This window comes from Barbus barbus (assembly GCF_936440315.1).
Source record: "Barbus barbus genome assembly, chromosome: 3".
Lineage (NCBI taxonomy): Eukaryota > Metazoa > Chordata > Actinopteri > Cypriniformes > Cyprinidae > Barbus > Barbus barbus.
This window is the reverse complement of record NC_136731.1, coordinates 16,516,945-16,538,464: the sequence shown is the minus strand read 5'-3', so window position 1 is coordinate 16,538,464 and position 21,520 is coordinate 16,516,945. Positions and strand designations below refer to the sequence as shown.

At 40.5% G+C, this 21,520-nt stretch overlaps 2 protein-coding genes and 1 gene segment (V, D, J or C); 2 read left to right on the top strand and 1 right to left on the bottom strand.

Moving 5' to 3' along the window:
• Positions 1–10,545: 10,545 nt before the first annotated feature.
• On the top strand, positions 10,546–13,822 carry LOC306858340 (immunoglobulin lambda-1 light chain-like). Its single transcript, XM_079398833.1, has 3 exons — positions 10,546–10,823; positions 10,900–11,227; positions 13,379–13,822. Exons 1-3 carry the CDS (start codon positions 10,784–10,786, stop codon positions 13,773–13,775), a joined length of 765 nt encoding a protein of 254 aa, XP_079254959.1. The 5' UTR covers positions 10,546–10,783; the 3' UTR covers positions 13,776–13,822.
• A 931-nt stretch (positions 13,823–14,753) lies between these two features.
• Positions 14,754–15,208, top strand: LOC306858334 (Ig kappa chain V-VI region NQ2-48.2.2-like). The segment is given in 2 exons: positions 14,754–14,793; positions 14,874–15,208.
• A 646-nt stretch (positions 15,209–15,854) lies between these two features.
• On the bottom strand, positions 15,855–21,214 carry LOC306853582 (uncharacterized protein). 2 transcript variants are annotated; one of them, XM_079391105.1, is made up of 5 exons: positions 21,090–21,214; positions 20,138–20,173; positions 19,584–19,739; positions 17,682–17,774; positions 15,855–17,217 (listed from the first exon to the last, which is right to left on the bottom strand). In XM_079391105.1, exons 1-5 carry the CDS (start codon positions 21,117–21,119, stop codon positions 16,891–16,893), a joined length of 642 nt encoding a protein of 213 aa, XP_079247231.1. In that variant the 5' UTR covers positions 21,120–21,214; the 3' UTR covers positions 15,855–16,890. The 2 variants fall into 2 exon arrangements, with proteins under 2 accessions (XP_079247231.1, XP_079247230.1); XM_079391104.1 differs by lacking the exon at positions 21,090–21,214 and having other exon boundaries at positions 20,138–20,462.
• Between the last annotated feature and the right edge of the window lie 306 nt (positions 21,215–21,520).

The following is a 21,520-nucleotide window of genomic DNA, read 5'->3' as shown; positions in this document are numbered from 1 at the left end:
GCTGATCTTGAGTCCCTCATTGCGATGGCCATCAGCCTGGACAATCGCCTGAGAGCGCGGAGGGTGGCTCGTCGTAAAGCGCCTCAGTCCCAGGTTCATGTGAGCAGATCTGTTTCCCCAGTTCGTATTCCTGCATCCAGGGCTTCTCCGGTCCCTGAACAGCTCCATGACTCCCCAGAGGACATGCAGTTGGGTCGTTCCAGGCTCTCTCCCAGCGAGAGGGAACGTCGCATGAGGGAGCAACGTTGCCTCTACTGTGGTGCTTCCGGCCACTTTCGCTCCACTTGTTCCGAGCTCTCGGGAAACGCTTATCCCCACCCGGCTACAGGAGGGCCGTGATGGGGAAAATTGGAGCTCCTCCTACTAATGCCGTTCTAGCGGTTCCAGCCACTCTGTCCTGGGAAGGCCACCAGCATCTGGTCCAGGCCATGATCGATTCCGGTGCCGCAGGCAACTTCCTGGATCTATCCTTGGCTAAGGAACTTGGAATCCCTACCCAACCTTTTCCTCATCCCCAGGCAGTTACGGCGTTGGATGGTAGACCTCTGGAACCGGGCAGAATAACAGAGGCCATTCGGTCCCTGCAACTTACCATCTTAACACCAGCAGGAGGAGACCTTGTATCTGATTGACTCTCCCGAGTACCCTGTTATCCTGGGCCACCCCTGGCTATGCAAACATAATCCCCGGATCGACTGGTCCGCCGGCACCATTCAGAGTTGGGATTCCACTTGCCATCTCACCATCTCACTCAGCCCCTAGTTCCGAGTTTCAAGAGTCTGTCGACCTGTCTCGAGTCCCCAGTTCCTATCATGAGTTCAAAACTGTGTTCAGCAAGTCCCGGGCCACCTCCTTACCACCTCACCGCCCCTACGACTGTGCCATTGAGCTACTCCCTGGCTCTTGCCCTCCCAGGGGTCGGATCTTCTCCTTGTCTTCCCCCGAGCGCACAGCAATGGATACCTACATTAAGGAATCCGTAGCAGCCGGCATAATCCGCACCTCTACATCCCCGGCTGGGGCAGGCTTCTTCTTTGTGGGAAAGAAAGACGGAGGTCTTAGGCCATGTATTGATTACCGGGGCCTCAACAAGATCATGTTTCGTAATCGATATCCCCTTCCTCTCATGGCCACTGCTTTCGAGCTACTACAAGGGGCTTCCATTTTTACTAAACTGGATCTACGCAACGCTTACCATCTCGTGCGGATCCGACAGGGGGACGAATGGTAGACGGCCTTCAACACCCCCACGGGCCACTATGAGTATCTGGTGATGCCGTTCGGGCTCACCAATGCCCCTGCTGTGTTCCAAGCACTGATAAATGACGTTCTTCGGGACATGCTTAATCAGTTCATCTTTGTATATCTTGACGACATTCTCATTTTCTCGGGGTCATTGAAGGAGCACGAGGGGCACGTCAGCAGGGTCCTTCAGAGACTCCTTGACAATCATCTCTACGTGAAGCCCGAGAAATGTGAGTTTCATGTTACCCGGGCTCAGTTTCTCGGGTTCATCATCACTCCTAGCCACGTGGAGATGGACCCTAAGAAGGTTGAGGCTGTTCTCAACTGGCCTATTCCCACCACAGTTAAGGAGGTTCAACGGTTCATCGGCTTTGCAAACTTCTATAGGAGGTTCATTACTAACTTCAGCTCTGTGGTGGCCCCCTTGACGGCACTGACCAAGGGGGGAGGAATCAAGATTCACTGGGGTCCGGCGGCAGCGAGGGCCTTCGAGGAGCTCAAGCGCCGCTTCACGTCTGCTCCCATTCTCTCGATCCCTGACCCAGAAAGACCTTTCGTGGTGAAGGTGGACGCCTCGGAGGTGGGCGTAGGAGCCATCCTGTCACAAAGGGGTGAGGATGGAAAAGTACACCCTTGCGCCTTCATGTCTCGTCGCCTTTCGGATGCGGAGCGCAACTACCATGTGGGGGATTGAGAGTTGCTCGCGGATAAACTCGCCTTGGAGGAGTGGCGCCATTGGCTTGAAGGGGCTCAGCACCATTTCCAGGTTCTCACGGACCACAAGAACCTGGAATATCTCCAGCAGGCTAAGCGGCTGAACCCTCGGCAGGCCCGATGGTCCTTGTTTTTTAATCGATTCCAGTTTCTCCTGTCTTACAGACCCGGCACCAAAAATGTCAAGCCGGATGCCCTGTCCCGAGCCTACTCTCCCGAGACACAAGAAAAGCCTTTGTCATCAGTCATCCCGAGGTCTAGGATTGTCGCGCCCCTTCAGTGGGAACTGGAAAGGGTGGTACGAGAGGCTCAAGCCCAAGAGCCAGACCCAGGAGGTGGTCCAGCGGGACGCCTATACGTTCCTCGATCAGCCCGTGCCCGGGTCTTGCAGTGGGGTCATGAGTCTCCCTTGACGTGCCACCCGGGAATTACCCGCACTCTTGACTTCCTCCAGCGGCGGTTTTGGTGGCCGTCCATCAAGGAGGACGTTAAGGTCTATGTGGAGGCCTGCTCCGTGTGCAGCCAGGGAAAGACTACACGTCGGCGACCTCAGGGACTGCTCCATCCCTTACCCGTTCCCCGTAGGCCATGGTCGCACCTTTCTCTTGACTTTGTCACGGGACTCCCACCATCCCAAGGCGACACTGTCATCCTGGTGGTTGTGGACCGGTTTTCTAAAGCCGCACGGTTCATTCCCCTGCCCAAATTGCCTTCGGCCAAAGAGACAGCAGAGCTCCTCATGAACCATGTCTTCCGGGTGTTTGGAATTCCCCTGGATATGGTCTCCGACCGAGGGCCCCAGTTCTCGTCCCGGTTCTGGGGGGCCTTCTGCAAACTGGTTGGGGCCACAGCCAGCCTATCGTCTGGGTTCCATCCTGAGTCTAATGGCCAGACGGAACCGGTTAACCAGGATCTGGAGACCACTCTGCGGTGTATGGCAGCCAATAACCCCACCTCTTGGGCTACCTACATCATATGGGCAGAATATACCCACAACACCCTCCAGTCATCGGCCACTGGGCTGTCCCCCTTTGAATGCCAGTTCGGGTATACCCCCCCATTGTTCCCTGAGGAAGAGTCACAGGTTGACGTTCCCTCGGTCCGGCGTTTTGTCCAACGCTGTCGGCAGACCTGGAGAAAGGTTAGACGTGCCCTTCATCAGACTTCCCAGAGATACCAACGTCAGGCTAATCGCCGCCGTCGGATGGCGCCTAATTTCCGAGCTGGTCAAAGAGTCTGGTTAGCCACCAAGAATCTGCCCCTTCGGGTCGAATCTAGGAAGCTCTCCCAGAAATACATTGGGCCTTTTCGCATAGCAAGGAAAGTTAACCCTGTTTCCTACCGTTTGTTTCTTCCCCGTTCACTTAGAATTAACCCCACGTTTCATGTCTCATTGCTAAAACCTGTCTTGTCTTCTCCGTTTGACCAAATAAATATAACAAAAAAGGTTAAAAATGTCAAAACCAAAACATGAACATGTTTACATATTCGGAAAGAACAGTTTGTTGGAACTGGACTTCATTTTGATTATCTTACTAGCTTACAGAGAAAAAAGACTATAGAGTGACTGGTATCTAAACCAGGAGAGGCCAATGTCAATCCTGGAGAATCACAGTCCTGCAGAGTTCAGCTCCAGCGGTCAAACACACCTGAACAAGCTAAACAGGGTCTAAAGGTTACCAGAAGCTACAGGCAGGTGAGTTTTTATCAAGGCTGGAGTAAAACTCTGCAGGACTGTGGCTCTCCAGGACCGATGTTGGCCACCCCTGCTCTAAACTGTAGTCTGATGTGGTCTAATAATTTCTATCCCACCATATCTTACTCATGAGGTAGTCGAGGCCTAATGGTTAGAGAGTTGGACTTGTAACCCGAAGGTCGTGGGTTCGAGTCTCAAGGTGATGATACACGAGGCAACATTTTGAGCAATGTTGCCCGGTAATGTTGCCAAGCGATGTTGCTCAGCCACTTTTCCATTGAGAATGGGCAACAAAATTGTATCTGGATCCGTCAGATCTGTAGTCGGCAATTTTTGAGATCCTCCAATCAGAATGCAAGCAGCGAATCACGTGACCAACTTGGAGCTGTCAGAAAAATTCAAACAAGATGGCGGTTTCTCAGCTGCAGTGGAGCGAAGAAAAGGAGCGTAACCTTATATATTTTTACGCTGGTAAGTTGTCATGTTTCAACCCAAAACAGATCATTTACCTTATTTAATGCTTAAAACACTTACAGTTATCCAACTTAAAGATGCAGTAAGCAATTTTTAAAAACTGGTCGGACGGAGCACCATAGCAAACGATAGGAGAGAGCGATTTGCAGAAAGTATGTAGAAAAAGAGATAAGAGTATACAAAAGAGAAAAGTTCAGATAAATATTACTGTAAAATGAAGGGTTATGATCAGGCAAGAGCTCTGGGACCCGCAATAATAGAGAGACCTAAAGTTAAGCGGTAATGTCTGAAAACGGAAATGTTTAATCTCCATACATGAGTATTAACTTGATTTGCGGTTTCACTGAAAAAAAGAAATACTGTTGTTGTAATGTTAGTTTTGAGTTGTTTGTCTGGAGCTGGTGCTGGTGCTGCTGGCGATCAACAACAAACTCTTGCTTGTATATTCTTGTGTAACGTTAAGTTAGGTCTTCTGTGTTGTTTGTGCTTCCTTTTCATTCATTTATTATATTAGCTTTATTTTTCGCGACATCCACTCTTGCATTGTGTGTGAAATGGAGGCCAGAGCTGGTGAGAGCTGTGCAGGTAAACCTATCTTCCCTGATCTAGGTACACCGGCATACTTTTTAGCCCGATGCGATCGGGGTTTGAGACCAGGCAGTAGCATGTACAAGAATTTTGAAGGTGGAGCAAAGGGGGGCGTGTTTGTTTGGGTTCATTTCAAATATCGACAGTGTTCAGCAACAATTCTAGGAGATCACTTATTGCTCCTTTAATGTGCTCAGCTTGTAATTCATGATTTTACTACATAGTTAGCTAGCTAGCTGACTTATTTCGTTAACAGTGTTTATCTAACATTGTCTTGTTTTGTCTGTCCGTGTACACATACAGAGAATGACTACCTGTGGAACCCAAAATCAAAACTATATAAACACCGGGACCTTAAAACGAAAGCCTTCCAGACTCTCTGTCAGCGTCAGATGTTCAGCAAGTTACCGGTACATCCAATTGTGAAAATTTCTTTATGCATATATATGAAATAAGCCTGGCTATAATAATGAATGCAATATTGCGTAGCTTGTCAGTGCCACAGCCCTACTTTGTCATATCACCTATAGAGTATATATGTTACTGTTATTCTTAGAGGAAGACATCAAGAGGAAGTTTAAAAACCTCCGTACTATGTTTTTGAGGGAGCACAGCATGGTGCTGAAGAGCAGCAAATCTGGGTCCGGAGCTGAAGATGTTTACCACCCCAAGTGGAAGTATTACAACATCCTGTCCTTTCTACATGACCCCTGCACCCCTGAAGAAAGCTCTGACAACTTGACTGTTTCGGATGCTCCCTCAACATCCCAGCCTCCACAGAACATCACATCACATCTTCTCCTTTTCCTTCTACTTCTCCTTCTCCTTCCTTCTTTCCTTCAACACATACTCCTACTACTCCACCTCAACCCCAGTGCCACAAAGCGGTGTCTGAGCCCAGAAAGCAAAAAATTGATAAAGCTGCAGAGGCCATGCAGTATGCTGTGGGTTTCCTAAAAAAAAAGGCCTCCTCACCACACACAGGGTTTTTAAATTATCTTGAGAGCTGTCTAGAAACTCTGCCTGACAACAAGGTGAAGAAGCTCAAAAGGCAGATAATTGAGCTGGCTCATGCTGTCCAAGATGAGGACTAGTATGTATATTAGTGTGTGTATTAATCTGTAATTTTAATTTATTTAATATAACAGTAATATATAATAATATAGTATATTAACTTATTTAACTTATTTCATTTTGTATTTTATGTTTTACATTTGCAAAGGTGGCTGAAGTGAAAAATAATAAACAAAACAACATGTATTTGATTTGTAGTGTTTCATTTATTATCATCTTCTTGTGTTCTGTACATTAAACAAATTGGTTGAGGTTGTGACAGTGTGGAGGAAGCATAAGAAGTCAAGACATTGCATTCTCTTGCCAGCTTACTGCTCCATTTGTGTTGAAGTAGCTACAGTACTCCTCTCTCACTTGTTTTGCCTGTAAAGACGAGTTCCTGTCTGAAGAAGCTGCAATAGGGTGCAGACAGTGTGATTCTTCCCTCCAAGGTCCGTGAATGAGTTGACCTGTTTCTGTTTCCTCCTGATCCACCAAACTGGGAGGTGTGTAGGTGTAACGGGTAAGGGATTCGGTTCTCAGGTAGTTGTGAAGAACACAAGCTGCCTTTGTTATTATTACAGCCTTGGAAGGTTCCAGAGTAATTGCTTGGCGAAAAACTCTGAATCTGTTTGCCAGGATTCCAAAAACATTTTCAATGCGTGCACGAGAGAGCCTGTAGTTAAAGATTCGCTTGTTGTTATCCAGTTGTATTCTTGGGTATGGTCTCATCATCCATGGCTTCAAACCAAAGGCCTCATCTGCCACAACAACATAAGGGACAGGGGTCTGACGTCCAGGCAGGTCTTCTGGTGGTGGTATGTTCAGTGTGTTTTCTTCCAATGCCTGGCTCAGCCCACACTTGGCCCAAACTCCCCCATCACTAACTCTGCCATTTGTCCCTACATCAATGTAAATAAATTTCAGGTCCGCATCTACTAGAGCCATGAGAACTATTGAATTAAAACCTTTGTAGTTGTAGTAATGGGACGCTGAATTTGGTGGAGGCTGGATGTTGACCGTCATGAGTCCGGGCCCTGCGCTTCTCCCTGTCACCACCAGAGGTCACCATCTCCCTTCCTCCCGTACTCATCATGTAAATACATACACCTGTCACATCACAAGCTGTTGAGATTCTGTCACAGGACGCTGTGAAAAGCACCGTGGAAAGACGAGTCTGGGTCCAAGTGCAGGTAAGGCTCTTTAATCAAAACAAAAAGGCCAACACGGCACAAAACAAAACAGAAAAAGCCCAGAGCAAACACTAGCAACAAACAGTCCATGAAATAACAATAACAATTAATCTCACCAGACAGAGTAGTAGGAGTGTGGTGCATAAATAGTCCATGGAAATTGGGAACAGCTGTGGGTGTAATGAGTGGGACAGGTGTGTGTGATGTGACAGGTGTATGTATTTACATGATGAGTCCGGGAGGAAGGGAGATGGTGACCTCTGGTGGCGACAGGGAGAAGCGCAGGGCCCGGACTCGTGACAGTTGACATGCTTGCCATCTAAGGCACCGATGCAATGTGGGAAGTTCCACCTCTCCTCAAATCTCGTGGAGATGTATTTCCACTCCTCATCTGTGGATGGTACTTCGAGGTAATCCTGTTGTAATGCCTTGTAAAGAGCCTCACAGGTTTCGACTACAATCCTGGAAATGCTGTGCCTACTAACCCGGAATGTGTATTCTAGAGAGGAGAAGGTCTGTCCTGTGGCCAAGTACCTCAATGTTATTGCCAGTCTCTCCCCAACAGGTATTGCCTCCCTCATCACTGTGTCTTGCCTTCTTAATGATGGTTCTACCAGGCTCACCAGATTGCTGAATGTGGTTTGCCCCATTCGTAGCCAGTTTCTGTAGCTAGGAGCATCTTCGTCAGCCAGCTCCCTCAGTAACTGGCTGTAACACCCCCTCTTCCTCCTCAACAGCCATTTTCTGGTCCATGTCCTTTTTTCTTTTTTCCTGAGATGAATTAAATTAAAAGGTTACTTAATTTTTTTGATAATGTTATGGCACACACACACACACACACACACACACACACACACATATATATATATATATATATATAATTCATTTTTTTTGTTGTTGTTGTTCTCAATATTTAAAACAGCTGAGTTAATTTTTTTTTTCAGGATTCTTTGATGAATAGAAAGATCTAAAAGATCATTCAAAAGCTTGGAGTCTATAATTTTTTTTTTTTAGTAAATATAAAAAAGTATAAATTTTTATTTAGCAAGGATGCTTTAAATTTATCAAAAGTGATGATAAAGACATTTATAATATTACAAAAGATTTCTATTTCAAATAAATGCTGTTCTTCTGAACTTTCTATTCAAGAAACCTGAAACATTCTACTCAGCTGTTTTCAACATAATAATAATAAATGTGTTTTGAGCAGCAAATCAGAAAATTGCATATATTCTGAATGTAACTGAAGTAGTTCAGGATGCTGAAAATTTAGCTTTGAAATCAAAAGACAAAATTACATTTAAAATATATTCAAAAAGAAGGCAGTTATTTTCAATTAAAGCATCAATTTGTAAATGCACCTGTGTGTTTAAGAACATGAACAAAGAAACAAAGTAACAAAAAAAAAAAAAAATGACAAAGATACAAATGTACTAAATGGTGCTTTATTTTTATTTTTATTTTCTAGTCTAAGTAAAATACCCTACAAAGAAATCTAATAAAATAGCCGAATGTAAAATTACACTGCATAGTTGTTCACAGTGTAATTTGATAGATTAATGCGTATTAAAGCTAATTTATTCAGATTAAAATAACTGAGTGATTTTCTCTTTACATTTGGTTGTTTGATTTTCTCCCTGCTGTTCACATCAATTTAAGACTTAAACTGTGTTTAAATGAATACTCTCAAAATACTGACGTGTGTGTATTTGATCGTTTGGACGCACACTCAAAGCCTCAAATTTGCTTTCCCTTTTTGATACGCGCACACAAATCAGCCTTAAAAACAGCGTCTCCAGCTCGGATTATTGTGCTTTCAACGTTTCAACATGCTTTCAGCGCGAGATAGAATTACCAAGATAATGTTTAACTTAGCAATAATAAATGTATGTATATTTTCTTAATATTAAGTATTTTCTTAACTTCTCCAGTACTGACAGTTTATTGATACACCGGTCTTTCATAATTTTTAACCCCTGGGATATTTAATACTGCATACCCATCACAATACTATTTTGAAAGTTAAATCATCTAAAATGATGGAATAATTACATGTAATATAAATTGTTGTGTCTAATAACTATGGCAAATTGCGTTTTAACCAGATAATCTATTTAGTTTTGTGCTATACTTACTTAAGTAAAATTGTTGAAGCCAAGACAACAGTAACAGCTGCAAAAGTTTCCGCGTCCATCTTTGCTGTGTCCGTCTCCTTGGCAACAGATTTGCTCCTCTCTGATTGGTTGTTGCAAACTGTCCGTTGCCCTAATTAGTTGCCCTGTGTCTCACCTGGTTGCCGGTTGACGGCAACATTGCCCAAAGTTGGCCGGCAACATTGCTCAAAATGTTGCCTCGTGTATCATCACCTTCAGGGATTGTAGGTGGGGGGAGTGAATAACCAGCTGTAACCCGGTATAATAATTTAACAGGTTTACATTTTTATATGTATTGAATGTACTCACTATTGTATAGGGTAGTAAATATTTGTTTAAGTTGATGGGGGTATTTATTTTTTATTTTTGTAATTTGACATTCCTGTTCAGCCAATCGTGTTCACTTGTCCCTGTTGGGTGTCCAATCAGTGATCTAAATTAAGGTGAATGTGACGGGAATAAGGGAGGTAAAGGTTATCGGAGGAGAGCATGAGGGGAGAAGAGCGTGTGATCATCTTGTTAAATTGTTACACAAAAATATAGCGTACATAATGCTGTAATGTGTTACAATAGTTTCTGTAGTTAGTGTGTTGTCAAAACGAGAACGGAGAACTTACACTATAGAGAGGGGTTAGACGTAAGTTTGGGAGAGCTGGGTACTGAAATTTAAAGGTGTATTCCTACAAAGAGGGAAAGAGGACTATCTACAACAAAATTAATAAGTGAAATGTGCTGATTGATATTTTTAGAGATTTATCTGTGAATTTATGAAATTCCAATTGCTTATTTGTATAATTGTTATTCTATTTTACATTTAAAAACACAAAAAAACCTAAAGCTTGATTCTTTTACATTTATTTCAGTAAAATTGGTAATTTCAGTATCCTTGCGTGGTTTTTGTGTATAATTTTGAGTTAATACAAGAGGATATATATATATAGACTGCTTACTGGTTAAACAATTACTTGAGCAACAAGAGAAACACTAAAATGCCATGTTATTATTGTGTATGTAAATACCACCTAGCTTAAGGAACCCAAGGAAGGTAGTAACCAATACAGTTACACCAAGATAGAAGTCAGAGTGAAATTTCTTGACATTCTTGACCATTGGTATGATGTTATATCCCTCCTCCAGGGGTGATTTCTGTGCATCTTAAACCTAAACCTGGTTTTAAGATTTTGTGTAGATTCTCAATCAAAGCTGTACAATACATCAGAAGAAAATCTGACACTATAACGCACATCAACTTACTGCTGAGGTCTACAGATTGACCTGACTATGTTCTGGTCAGAATCAGTGCTGTGTGTTATTTGGGATATGTGGGTGTTGCAGTTTCTTGTAAGATGTGTGACAGCTCTGCGAATGAGTGCTAATACTAACCTCCTCACAACACACATTTATTTCTGTTTCAGTTCATGTTCTTAAATTCTTATGTATACATAAAACAGGGGGAAATTATTAAAATTAATGTTTTAATGGATGGATAAATTTACTCTACAGCAGCTGCATCTCCTCAAAACACACTGGAGTTCAGATGTGTTGAGTGTGTGTTGTGTTTGGTGGGAGGGTCTTTCTCTTTACTTCTTAAAGTCTCTCTCTCTGATCTGATCTCAGCATTATTCTACAGCACTGCTCATCTTCACACATCAACACCAAATCACAAGATGATCACAATATCCTGCGCTTTCTTCACTCTTCTGACCTGTAAGTGTTCATCAGATCTGAGGATTTGAAGTGATTTGACACTCAATCTCATGTAAAGGTTGTGTTTATTCTGCAGGTGTCAGTGGAGTGACTGTAGTGACTCAGAGTCCATTAATCACAGTCAGTAAAGGAGAAACAGCTCAACTGGACTGTAATCTGGGGACAGTAACTAATATTGCTGTATGGTACAAACAGACTCCAGGAGGAGTTCCTCAGTTTGTGTTAAGTTTACATCATGGCTGGAGCGCAGTCAAATATGGATCTGGTTTCTCGGCTCCTAAATTCACATCAACACATTCATCTCCATCAGATTATCGTCTGATCATCAGTAATGTGGATGTGGCTGATTCTGCAGTCTATTACTGTAACACATGGGATGACTCTGCTGAAGAGCACATATCACAGTGATTCACAGCATGACAAAAACCTCCTCACCGCTCACATTCACTTCTGCTCCTAGACAACAGATGAAATGTAAGAACACTACTTCATCTCAGATTCATGATGAAATAAAGACTAACCACACATCCTGAGAATATTCTGTAGATTATTTTTACTAAACTGTCCTGTAATTTAACTCATCTCTTATGTTTTTTTTTTGTCCTGTTTGTATAGCTGGACAGTCACTGATCACTTTATGCTTTGATTAAATGTAAAAGAGCAGCTTGGAGATTCTGCTGAATTTCTCCTTGTGTGCTCCTCAGAAGACAGAAAGTCCTGTGGGTTTGTAAGGAACGGTAGATCCATGAGTTCATGTTCAGAGAGACTTTATGAGCTTCATTCACTGTGATTGACTACAGCAGGATTCTCCACAGTCACTGACACCTGCAGATAACAACAGCTACAAATGAGATTGTGTTTCAAAGCACTTTAACACACAGCAGTCAAACACAACCAACATGACGACTGAAACAGAGTGATTGTGTTTGAATCTGAATCATTTCTCCATCAATGAAATGTGTAAAGCACACAGTCAGCTGAGCTCGAGTGAGTGTTTCACTTCTGTTTGTGTCTCTTCACAGACTGAGGAGGTTTTTGTACGGCTGAACATATGAAATGTATCACTGTGGTATTCGGACAAGGAACAAAACTTTTGAGTCTAATATCATCCCATACTTTCCACTGTTATTTCATTTTTTTCTCACTGTATATAGTCCACTAGTTGTAGATAAACTCGTTATTTTTTAGTTTACCTTTTTATTTATTTACAGTTAAATGTGTGAATTCAGTCACAGACAGTTTTATCCAGACTCAGAGCCTCCAGTAACCAGTCTTTCACTACAGCTTTAACTTTTATCTGTTTTATATATTAGTTGTATGTTATATTCAGCTATTAGTAGTCGTATTGAACAGACTGTTCTCCTGATTTGAGGAACATCAGCTTTGTGTTTAATGTAACAGATTTTTTTTAAATATTTTTTTTTAATTATGTACATTATTTGTGAAACAGCACATGAGAAATTGACCCGCAGAGTGACGTGCTGTAATACACCTAAAACTGTATACTGTAATACACCTAAAACTGTGTTTTGTCAATTCTATTATAATTATTAAGCATGCAGCTTTTATGAATTAATTGATAAACTATATGAAAGATTTTGCTTTAAACAATCATCTGTCAAACTGCAGGATCATCGAAAACGAGCTAGTGAAGACACAATAAAGATCATTAAAAATAGCATAAAACTGTCAGCAAATAAAATATACACAGTGCCATATATATTCATGTACATTTTAACCTAAAACAAAAATTTAAACTTGACAATTTAAATTGACAATCAATGTCAAAATGACAATCAACTGATTTTTGTCTGTGAACAAATAATTTTGGCCTAATTAAGTGACATACATACTGCCAAGTATGGTGACCCATACTCGGAATTCATGCTCTGCATTTAACCCATCCAACGTGCACACACACAGCAGTGAACACACACACAGCAGTGAACACACACCCGGAGCAGTCGGCAGCCATTTATGCTGCGGCACCCGGGGAGCAGTTGGGGGTTCGGTGACTTGCTCAAGGGCATCTCAGTCGTGGTATTGAGGGTGGAGAGAGCGCTGGACATTCACTCCCCCCACCTACAATCCCTGCCGGCCCAAGACTCGAACCCGCAACTTTTGGATTACGAGTCCGACTCTCTAACCATTACGCCACGACTTCCCAATGGTTAGATGGTTAATGGTTAGCGAGTCAGACTTGTAACCCAAAGGTTACGAGTTTGAGTCTCAGGTCGGGCAGGAATTGTAGGTGGGGGGAATAAATGTCCAGCGCTCTCTCCACCCTCAATACCATGACTGAGATGAGACCCTTGAGCAAGACACCGAACCCCCAACTGCTCCTTGGGTGTTGCAGCTTTGGCTGCCCACTGCTCCGGGTGTGTGTTCACTGCTGTGTGTGTGTGTGTGCATTTAGGATGGGTTAAAATTGGTGCGGAATAGGTAACCATACTTGGGCACATGTCACTTTTCATTAATTATTTAATGATGCAAAAAAAGAGTAATTGTTTATTTTATGTGTGAAATTTTAGAGATGTATAAAGTTTGAAATGCAGTCAGACTGTAATATTTGAGTTGTCTGGTGGAGATGAAGGTCTGTCTGCAGATGTTGATGATGATTTGTGTTTAGATGCAGCTGCTGCTGCTCCTGAGCTGAACATCCTCCGTCCGTCCAGAGAAGAGCTGAGCTCCAGTAAAGTCACTCTGGTGTGTCTGATCAATCACATGTCTGGGGCTTTTGCTGATGTGCGTTGGCTTGTGAACGGGAACTCAGTTACTGAAGGCGTCTTCACTGGATCTGCTGAACAGCAGCCTGATAAGAAGTTCAAGATGAGCAGTTATTTAAGCATTGAGAGCTCAGAGTGGGACAAAGACACAGAGCTGACATGTTTAGTGTCTGTCGGCTCAAAAACCTCCAGAAAAAGCATCAAGAAATCTGACTGCAGCGACTGAACTGCTTGATCTCCTCTTGATTTATGTGAGAGTAATTCAGTTTGTTTGCATAGAGTAGAAGAAAATATGGATAGAATCTAGCAAAATAAAGTGTCTTATTTGCTTCATTTTCTGAATTAAATAAATGTTCCATTTAAATGTACATTATTGTGCTTTCTAAACTCAAATAAACTGCATGTTAATCAAACTTTTCTTATTATTTTGTGTCCAGTGACAGGCAGGAACTATTAAAAATAGGCAGCACTATTAAAAATAAACCATATCTGCAATGAGTATCCGAACAGTTCTAATAATATTATTTAATTTATTAAAAGAGCTGAATTAAATATGAAAAATAATAACAATCAATAAAACAATCCACTGAACACTACAAACTAGTACATGAAAGTCAAAGTCATTTGCTGATTTCATAGGACAGATGTTACTTTGAAATGATCACTTAATAATGCTATTAATTAAAGAGATTTTTTATCCATCCTCTGAATAGATCTAAAAACACACTGCTGAAGTTTGTCTTGTATCAGATGCAGTGATCTGTGGAGATTTTCTTCAGGACAGGAAGTTCAGTCCTAACACAGGAAACACCTGCTGTTAGAATCAGCTCTATGTAAATGATCAGTTTCTTTGAGCTCTTTTTATCGATTCACTTGATGTTCATCCAACCAGACACCATAGCAACAAATGATCAGAGAATCTTCAGTTATACATAAACAAGAATAAATAAAGTGAAATAAATAAATGAATAAAAAAGACTGGCAAACAGATTACAGAAGATCCAGTCCTCTTATAAAAGACACAATATGTTTGAAGATGTGTGAATTTTTTTGAAAATGTGTGCTTAGCATTTTAATAAATGCATTTATGTAAATAAACTATTTGCCTGAGAGGCTCCTCCCTCTTCATTCTCTTCAGTCTGTTTTAAAGCTGGTCTCTGATCGCTCTCCTCTGTTCAGTCTGTTCAGATCACACACTCACAACATGCTGACCATCTTCATCCTCCTCATCATCACTCTGTCATGTAAGACGTCTCTAGGCTGCAGTTACAGATGCTCATGTATATGTGTTGTGTATCAGTGATGGTGTGTGTTTATTCTGCAGGTGTCAGTGGAGTGACTGAAGTGACTCAGAGTCCTCCATTAATCACAGTCAGTAAAGGAGAAACACTCTCGTTGGTCTGTAACACCGGCAGCTCTACTGATGGCGGACGCTGGTATAAACAGATCGCAGGAGAAGCCCCTCAGTTTGTTTTAAACTCTTATCACAGCTGGAGCTCTCCTAAATATGGATCTGGATTCTCCTCGTCTAAATTTACAGTGTCTTATCCAACCAAGTCAGACTGTCATCTGTCAGTCAGTAATGTGGATGTGGATGATTCTGCAGTGTATTACTGTAGCACATGGGATAGCTCTGTTAGTGAGGGGATATCACAGTGATTCACAGCATGACAAAAACCTCCTAACTGCTTACATTCACTTCTGCTTCTAGACAACAGATGAAAAACATGAAACCTCTTTAGCTTCTAATGCGCTTACATTCAAAAACATGGACAACCACATTATTATTATTTTTTTTTTTTTTGACAAATTAAATGTATTCACATAAAGAGCAACAGTCAGATCAGTATACTACATTTAATTTACATATTAATGTACATAAAGGGATAGTTCAGCCAAAAATCCTGTCATTAATTACTCATCTTCATGTCGTTTCAAACCTGTAAGGCCTTCGTTCATCTTTGGAACACAAATTAAGATATTTTTGATGAAATCCGAGAGCTTTCTAATCTTCCATAGACAGCAAGGGAACTGAAATCAGAAATGTATTTAGGACATCTTTAAAATAGTCCATGTGACATCAGTGGTTCAACCATAATTTTATGAAGCTATACGAGAATAGATTTCATGCACAAAGAAAACAAAAATAATGACTTTATTCAACGATTTCTTCACTTCCGGGTCAGTCTCCGCCACCATTCACGAGAGTACCATGAATCTGCTGAATTGGAACAACTAATTTTGTACTTAATGCACTTTAATTGTGCAGAAGTCTAACTAAAGTTGAACTGTGGTAAAGTGGAACTACACTGATAAAAATTCTCTGCTTGATTTACTTAAAAAATATGATGAATTCTTTTGCATAATTTTATTATGTAGATCCAACAAGACTAGTCTTTGTACAAACTACTTAATTTTTCTGTTTGTTGAAATAAAATTTGTACATAAAGTTAACTTAATTTTAGCATTGCTCTAGTCATTTTTGTGTGTGTGTGATCTACATAACTTTAAGAGTTCTAAATGTGTATTTTTGATTGAATCCAACTTAATTTTTACATTTCAATATTACAAATTTCAAGTGGGATCTACTGTTTTCAAAATTTGTTAGTGTATTTTAAAGTTACATGTACTCAAATTTTCTAATTAGCAACTGAGTATTATAAATGCAAATAGTAATGTTTTACTACTATAGTAAAAGTTCAACACTGGTACAGAATGCCAGTAGAATGTACTCATCAAATATGGAAATCTAGTTATTACATTACATTACATAAAGCTGACATTTTGGCCATTTGATAGTAAAAACTGACAAGGTCAGTATAAAACAAAGTATAATAAAATATATCCACCTCACAGGATGAGACATTGTTTACAATAGAAAATTGTGCTTCATGGTGGTGCTAGAAGAAAGCTCATTAAGTGAAAGTTGACAGGCTTTATTGTCTTCAGAAAAAAAAAAAAAAAAGACCTTTACAGAATATTTTCTATAAAATTGCGTTTTTCAGTCCTGTACAGTAACATACTCTAAGACTTTAAAACAACACACTTACACATGTATGATCACGTATGAAAATGGAGATCTTCTAAGAAACCTACATTTCAGTTTCTTTGGGTAGCTTAGTAGCTTATCACAATAAAATTACAATAAATTCACGTTGTGCAAAATATTTTCCATGAGTCATGCGTTTCTCGCTTCTTCACAGTCATGTTTCCTTCAAATGCTCATTAACAGACAAAACATGGTCCATATATGAAAATGCAATAGTAGTTACTATTGAGAGTGCATTAGGAGAACCTGAGAAATTGAACCGTAAAACTTGTCAACAATGTCTGTATCGCTTTTAGGCCAGTAAGCTGATCTTGAGATCGTGAATTTTGGAGGACATGTTTTTGTTAACATCCTCCAGCTCCAGGAAGATCTTCTGAAATACCTCAAAGGTGTATTTAAGTTTCTTTGAATAGCTTAGCTCCAAGGCATAAATAAGGCCCATAAGGTAGGTGCAAGCATGTGCTACACTGGGAATGCAAAAAAGGACCTCTGCTCCCTCGATGGCTATTCCAGCTTGCTTCTCGAGACCTCCATCCCTGGCTTTGCTGACCACAAAGATGTTGAGTACAAATGAAGTGATGGCCTCTTGGATGGGTGCAGCATCGTCGTCAACACAAACCTGTGAAATATACCAGAGAGAATTTAACCTACTTTTTGTTTGCTAATGTGAAGAATGCATTTAGCTCTTTGCTCTCCCTCTGAACAGAAATCTGGGTGGGATTACGTGGTTGCTGTGGTAGTTTTGATCTATACACTTATGTACAATTTGTGCCCGAAAGTCACTCGAAGAATGTGCTGCGTGTTGTCGGGATTTGGGCGGGATTACGTGGTTGCTGTGGTAGTTTTGAGCGGTGTTGTGATTTAAGAATTTTTTTCTCACATGCATTTGTCTACATTTATATACAATAACAATCTTGTGTGAACTGAAAAATATTTATGTGGAGAGAGTCATGTGTATATATGAGTGTGTATATTATATAATATGTAATATGTATATAAGTGCAGTGTAAAACTTTCTATATAAATCAAGAAATACATTTGAAAATCTTTCAGTATACCTATGCAGAAATATAATTTCTTTACCCAGTAGTCCTTGATTAATTCCTCTGTCTTTTCACCAAGGTAGAGAATGAGGCCTCTGATCACAGTTTCTCTTCTGGACTCAATGCTGTTGTCCTACAAATATATGAAATATGGGATTATATTAAAGGGTTAGTTCACCCAAAAATGAAAATTCTCGAAAATTCTTTCGTCCATCTTAGGAACACAAATTAAGATATTTTTTATGAAATGTGAGAGCTCATCATGACCACTTTCAAGGCCCAGAAAGGAAGTAAAGACATTGTTAAAATAGTCCAAGTGACTACAGTAGCTCAACCTTAACTTTATGAAGCGACGAGAATACTTGTGCGCAAAAAACCCAAAAATAACGACCTTATTCAGCTATTTATTTTCTTCCGTGTGGGCCTCTGACGTGAGTTCATGAGAGCGTCACGACGCATGGGCGAGAACTGAGAAGATGCTGAAGATGACGACCTCATAGCCAGAAGCGTTTCACTGTCTGTTAACAAGCAGAGGAAGATGCGCACTGTACATAAAACTGTCTTTGTAAATATGTCCGCAGATTTTGAACAATTTAGAACCATTTTAAACACTACATCGTGACCTAAAGCATAATCAATGTGGAATTCAAATAGCTTACATACACAGTATGTCCCCTGATTGTAAACAAACAGTGAAGCGCTTCCGGCTATGTCAGGACGTCATCTGCGTTCTCGCGCATGCGTCGTGGGGCTCTCATGAACTCACGTCAGAGTCCCACACGGAAGAAAATAAATAGTTGAATAAAGTTGTTATTTTTGTGGGGTTTTTTCACACAAAAAGTATTCTCGTCGCTTCATAAAGTTAAGGTTGAGCCACTGTAGTCACTTGGACTATTTTAACGATGTCTTTACTAACTTTCTGGGCCTTGATAGATGCAATTACCAATCAGCCTATGGAGGAGTGAGACAGCTCTCAGATTTCAAAAATATCTTCATTTGTGTTCTGAAGATGAACGAATGTCTTACATGTATGGAACGACATGAGGGCGAGTAATTGCTGACAGAATTTTCATTTCCGGGTGAACTGACCCTTTAAGTTAAAATTCTGTCAATTACTCATCCTCATATTGTTCTAAACCTGTAAGATTACACAAATTAAGATATTTCTGATGAAATCTGAGAGCTGTCTCACCCCTTCATAGACAGCAACGTCATAACCACTTTCAAGGCCCAGAAAGGAAGTATCGTTAAAATAGTTCATGTGACTACAGTGGCTCAACCTTAATGTGATGAAGCGACAAGTATTTGTTTTTGTGTGCAAAAAAACACAAAAAGAACAACTTTAACAATTTCGTCTCTACTGTGTCAGTCTCCTACACGGGTTATGTAGTAAACACAGAGTTGCGCTTCAACACCGGCTTACTACTGGCCGACACGGTTCACGCAAGCACAATGATGCATGCATGTGATGCTGACGCAGGAGCTGGCCAACCAGAGGCCAATACTGAGCTGGCGTTTTGAAGTAGAACACGGAAAGGCAACGCTGTGTTTACTACGTGAACAGCATAGGAGACTGACATGGAAGAGATGAAATAGTTGAATAATGTCATTATTTTTGTGTGCACAAAAAGTATTCTCGCTGCTTCATGGCATTAAGGTTGAGCCACTGGAGTCACATGGACTATTTTAACGATGTTTTGACCGCCTTTCTGGACCTTAAAAGTTGCAATGACGTTGCGGTCTATGGAGGGTCAGAAAGTTCTCAGATTTTATCAAAAATATCTTAATTTGTGTACCGAAGATGAAAGAAGGTCTTACGGGTTTGGAACGAAATGAGGGTAAGAAATTAATGACAGAAATTTAATTTTTGTGTGACCCTTTAAGTACAGATATCGGAATGCTACAACATTAAAGTAACAGCTACAATTTTAAAAGTACATGCCTCATTCATGATTTCAAGAGTCTCATCAAGTTTCTTCCCAACAGCTCCTCCCTTCCTCCTGTAGAGTCTCAACAATTTAGGCGTGTATTCGTCCAACTTCCCAAAGAATGTGGACTGTAGTGGCTTCAGTGTGATCCTCTGGAATTCCTCCTCGATCTGAGAAAGAGACCAAGAAAGATGGAGAGACATGAGATACTGAAAGAAAAGAATTAGAGACACAGAGAAACAGAATACCAACTAGAAAAAGTAACCCTAGAAATACACTAAGAACGACATTTAGGTGGCCTGATGTCTGGGATGCTACACCGGATGAGAGCTAATTTAAGTGCATGGTTTCAGTTTAGTTAAGTTAGCAGCTTAGTTTCAGCAAATTCCACACTACTCCTAAGTCACTTTTTTACAGGACTATAAATTTACTCTGTGAAAAGCAAATAAAAAAATAAAAAAACAGGACAACTGGACCTTTGCCAACTGAGTTATAACTTTACCCCCAGTTTCCTCACTACAATAAATGTATTATATAATTTAAATATAATTTATTGAAAGTTACTTACCTTTATCCAGTGTAGCCTACTTGTCAGGAGAGTCACCTGGTAAGGACACCGTGTTATGGTTAGTAACTGGCCAAAGCATGAAACCCAAATCATAGCAAATCATTTAACTATAACTATAATTAAAAATAGTTTCACATTTTCTTCTCTCCACAAACACTGCAGGTAGTTGACCTGCCGATCAGACAGCTAATTGTCTTCAGTTTCATATGAAAGGTTTCTTTGTGTTTGTTTTTCCTCGGAGCTCAGGTGAGAAAGTGTACAGGGAACCGCGTCATGCAGAAGGCAGGATTATGGTCACGTAAAATGATTGACAGCTGTAAACCTCTAATGAGCGATCTAACCATAGACCGTCCTAACTAACGCAAACCACGAAGAGAAACAGACAGAGCGCGCTCTTTCAACTCTTCAGATCGGTGGTAAATGGAGTAACTTATGCATTCTGTATGACCAAATAGTTTGAAAACTAAATCGATATTTCTACAAATGCGCGCACGTTTGGATAGCCTAGGGCCGATTTAAAAGATTGTTGTTCCCATCAGTCACTTAAACACAAAAACATATATTTTTTAAAGAATAAAATAAGACCCAGATAAAAAAAAAAAACGACGTTACACTACATTATTCATGGATGTTCTAAAACTCCACGTGCTTACACTACGTTAACTTGCATGCCTTATTGTATTGCTGCATTCTAATGTAAGCTTCAAATTACACTACAACAAACTATTTTATCTCCACTTGCAAAGTTTCAATTAGGCCTACCGTTACATGTAAAGCAACTATAGCCACCTATCAGCGTAACCACATGGTAGGCCTAATGCTAATTAGAAAATCCACGTACAACAATCTTCAATTACATTTAAAGCCTCGTTTTTGTACAACAATTCAAGAACTGTAAAGAATGTACCAACCCAAGTAACATTAACTGTTAATTTGCTAACTTTATTCTTACCTTAAGTTCAGTCCACGTCTTCGTCTTCATCTTCGTTTGAATGCAACGAAACAGGAAGGGGGAGTTTTTTTTTTGTACCGAGTAAATACAACAAGGTATTGTTTGTTGTGCGTGTGTACCTAAAAAGCTTGGCTGGGATTACTTAGATTAATTTTGTGAAGGAAAAAAATACACATTGTTTTGTGTTTTGAACAAATGCAGATTCATTCAAAACTAGATATATTAATGTAAAGATACAAACATAACATTTTATTGTTGATATCACGCATTTTAATTACTTAACATTTACATCCACTCAGATTTACTTTTTTCAGTGTATTGCAAGTATACTTCAGGTACACTTTAAATATCTTGCATTTAAAGACTGATATTATACAGAGATCATGCAATCTTTATTAATAGTGACATTAAAACACATTTTAGGCACGATA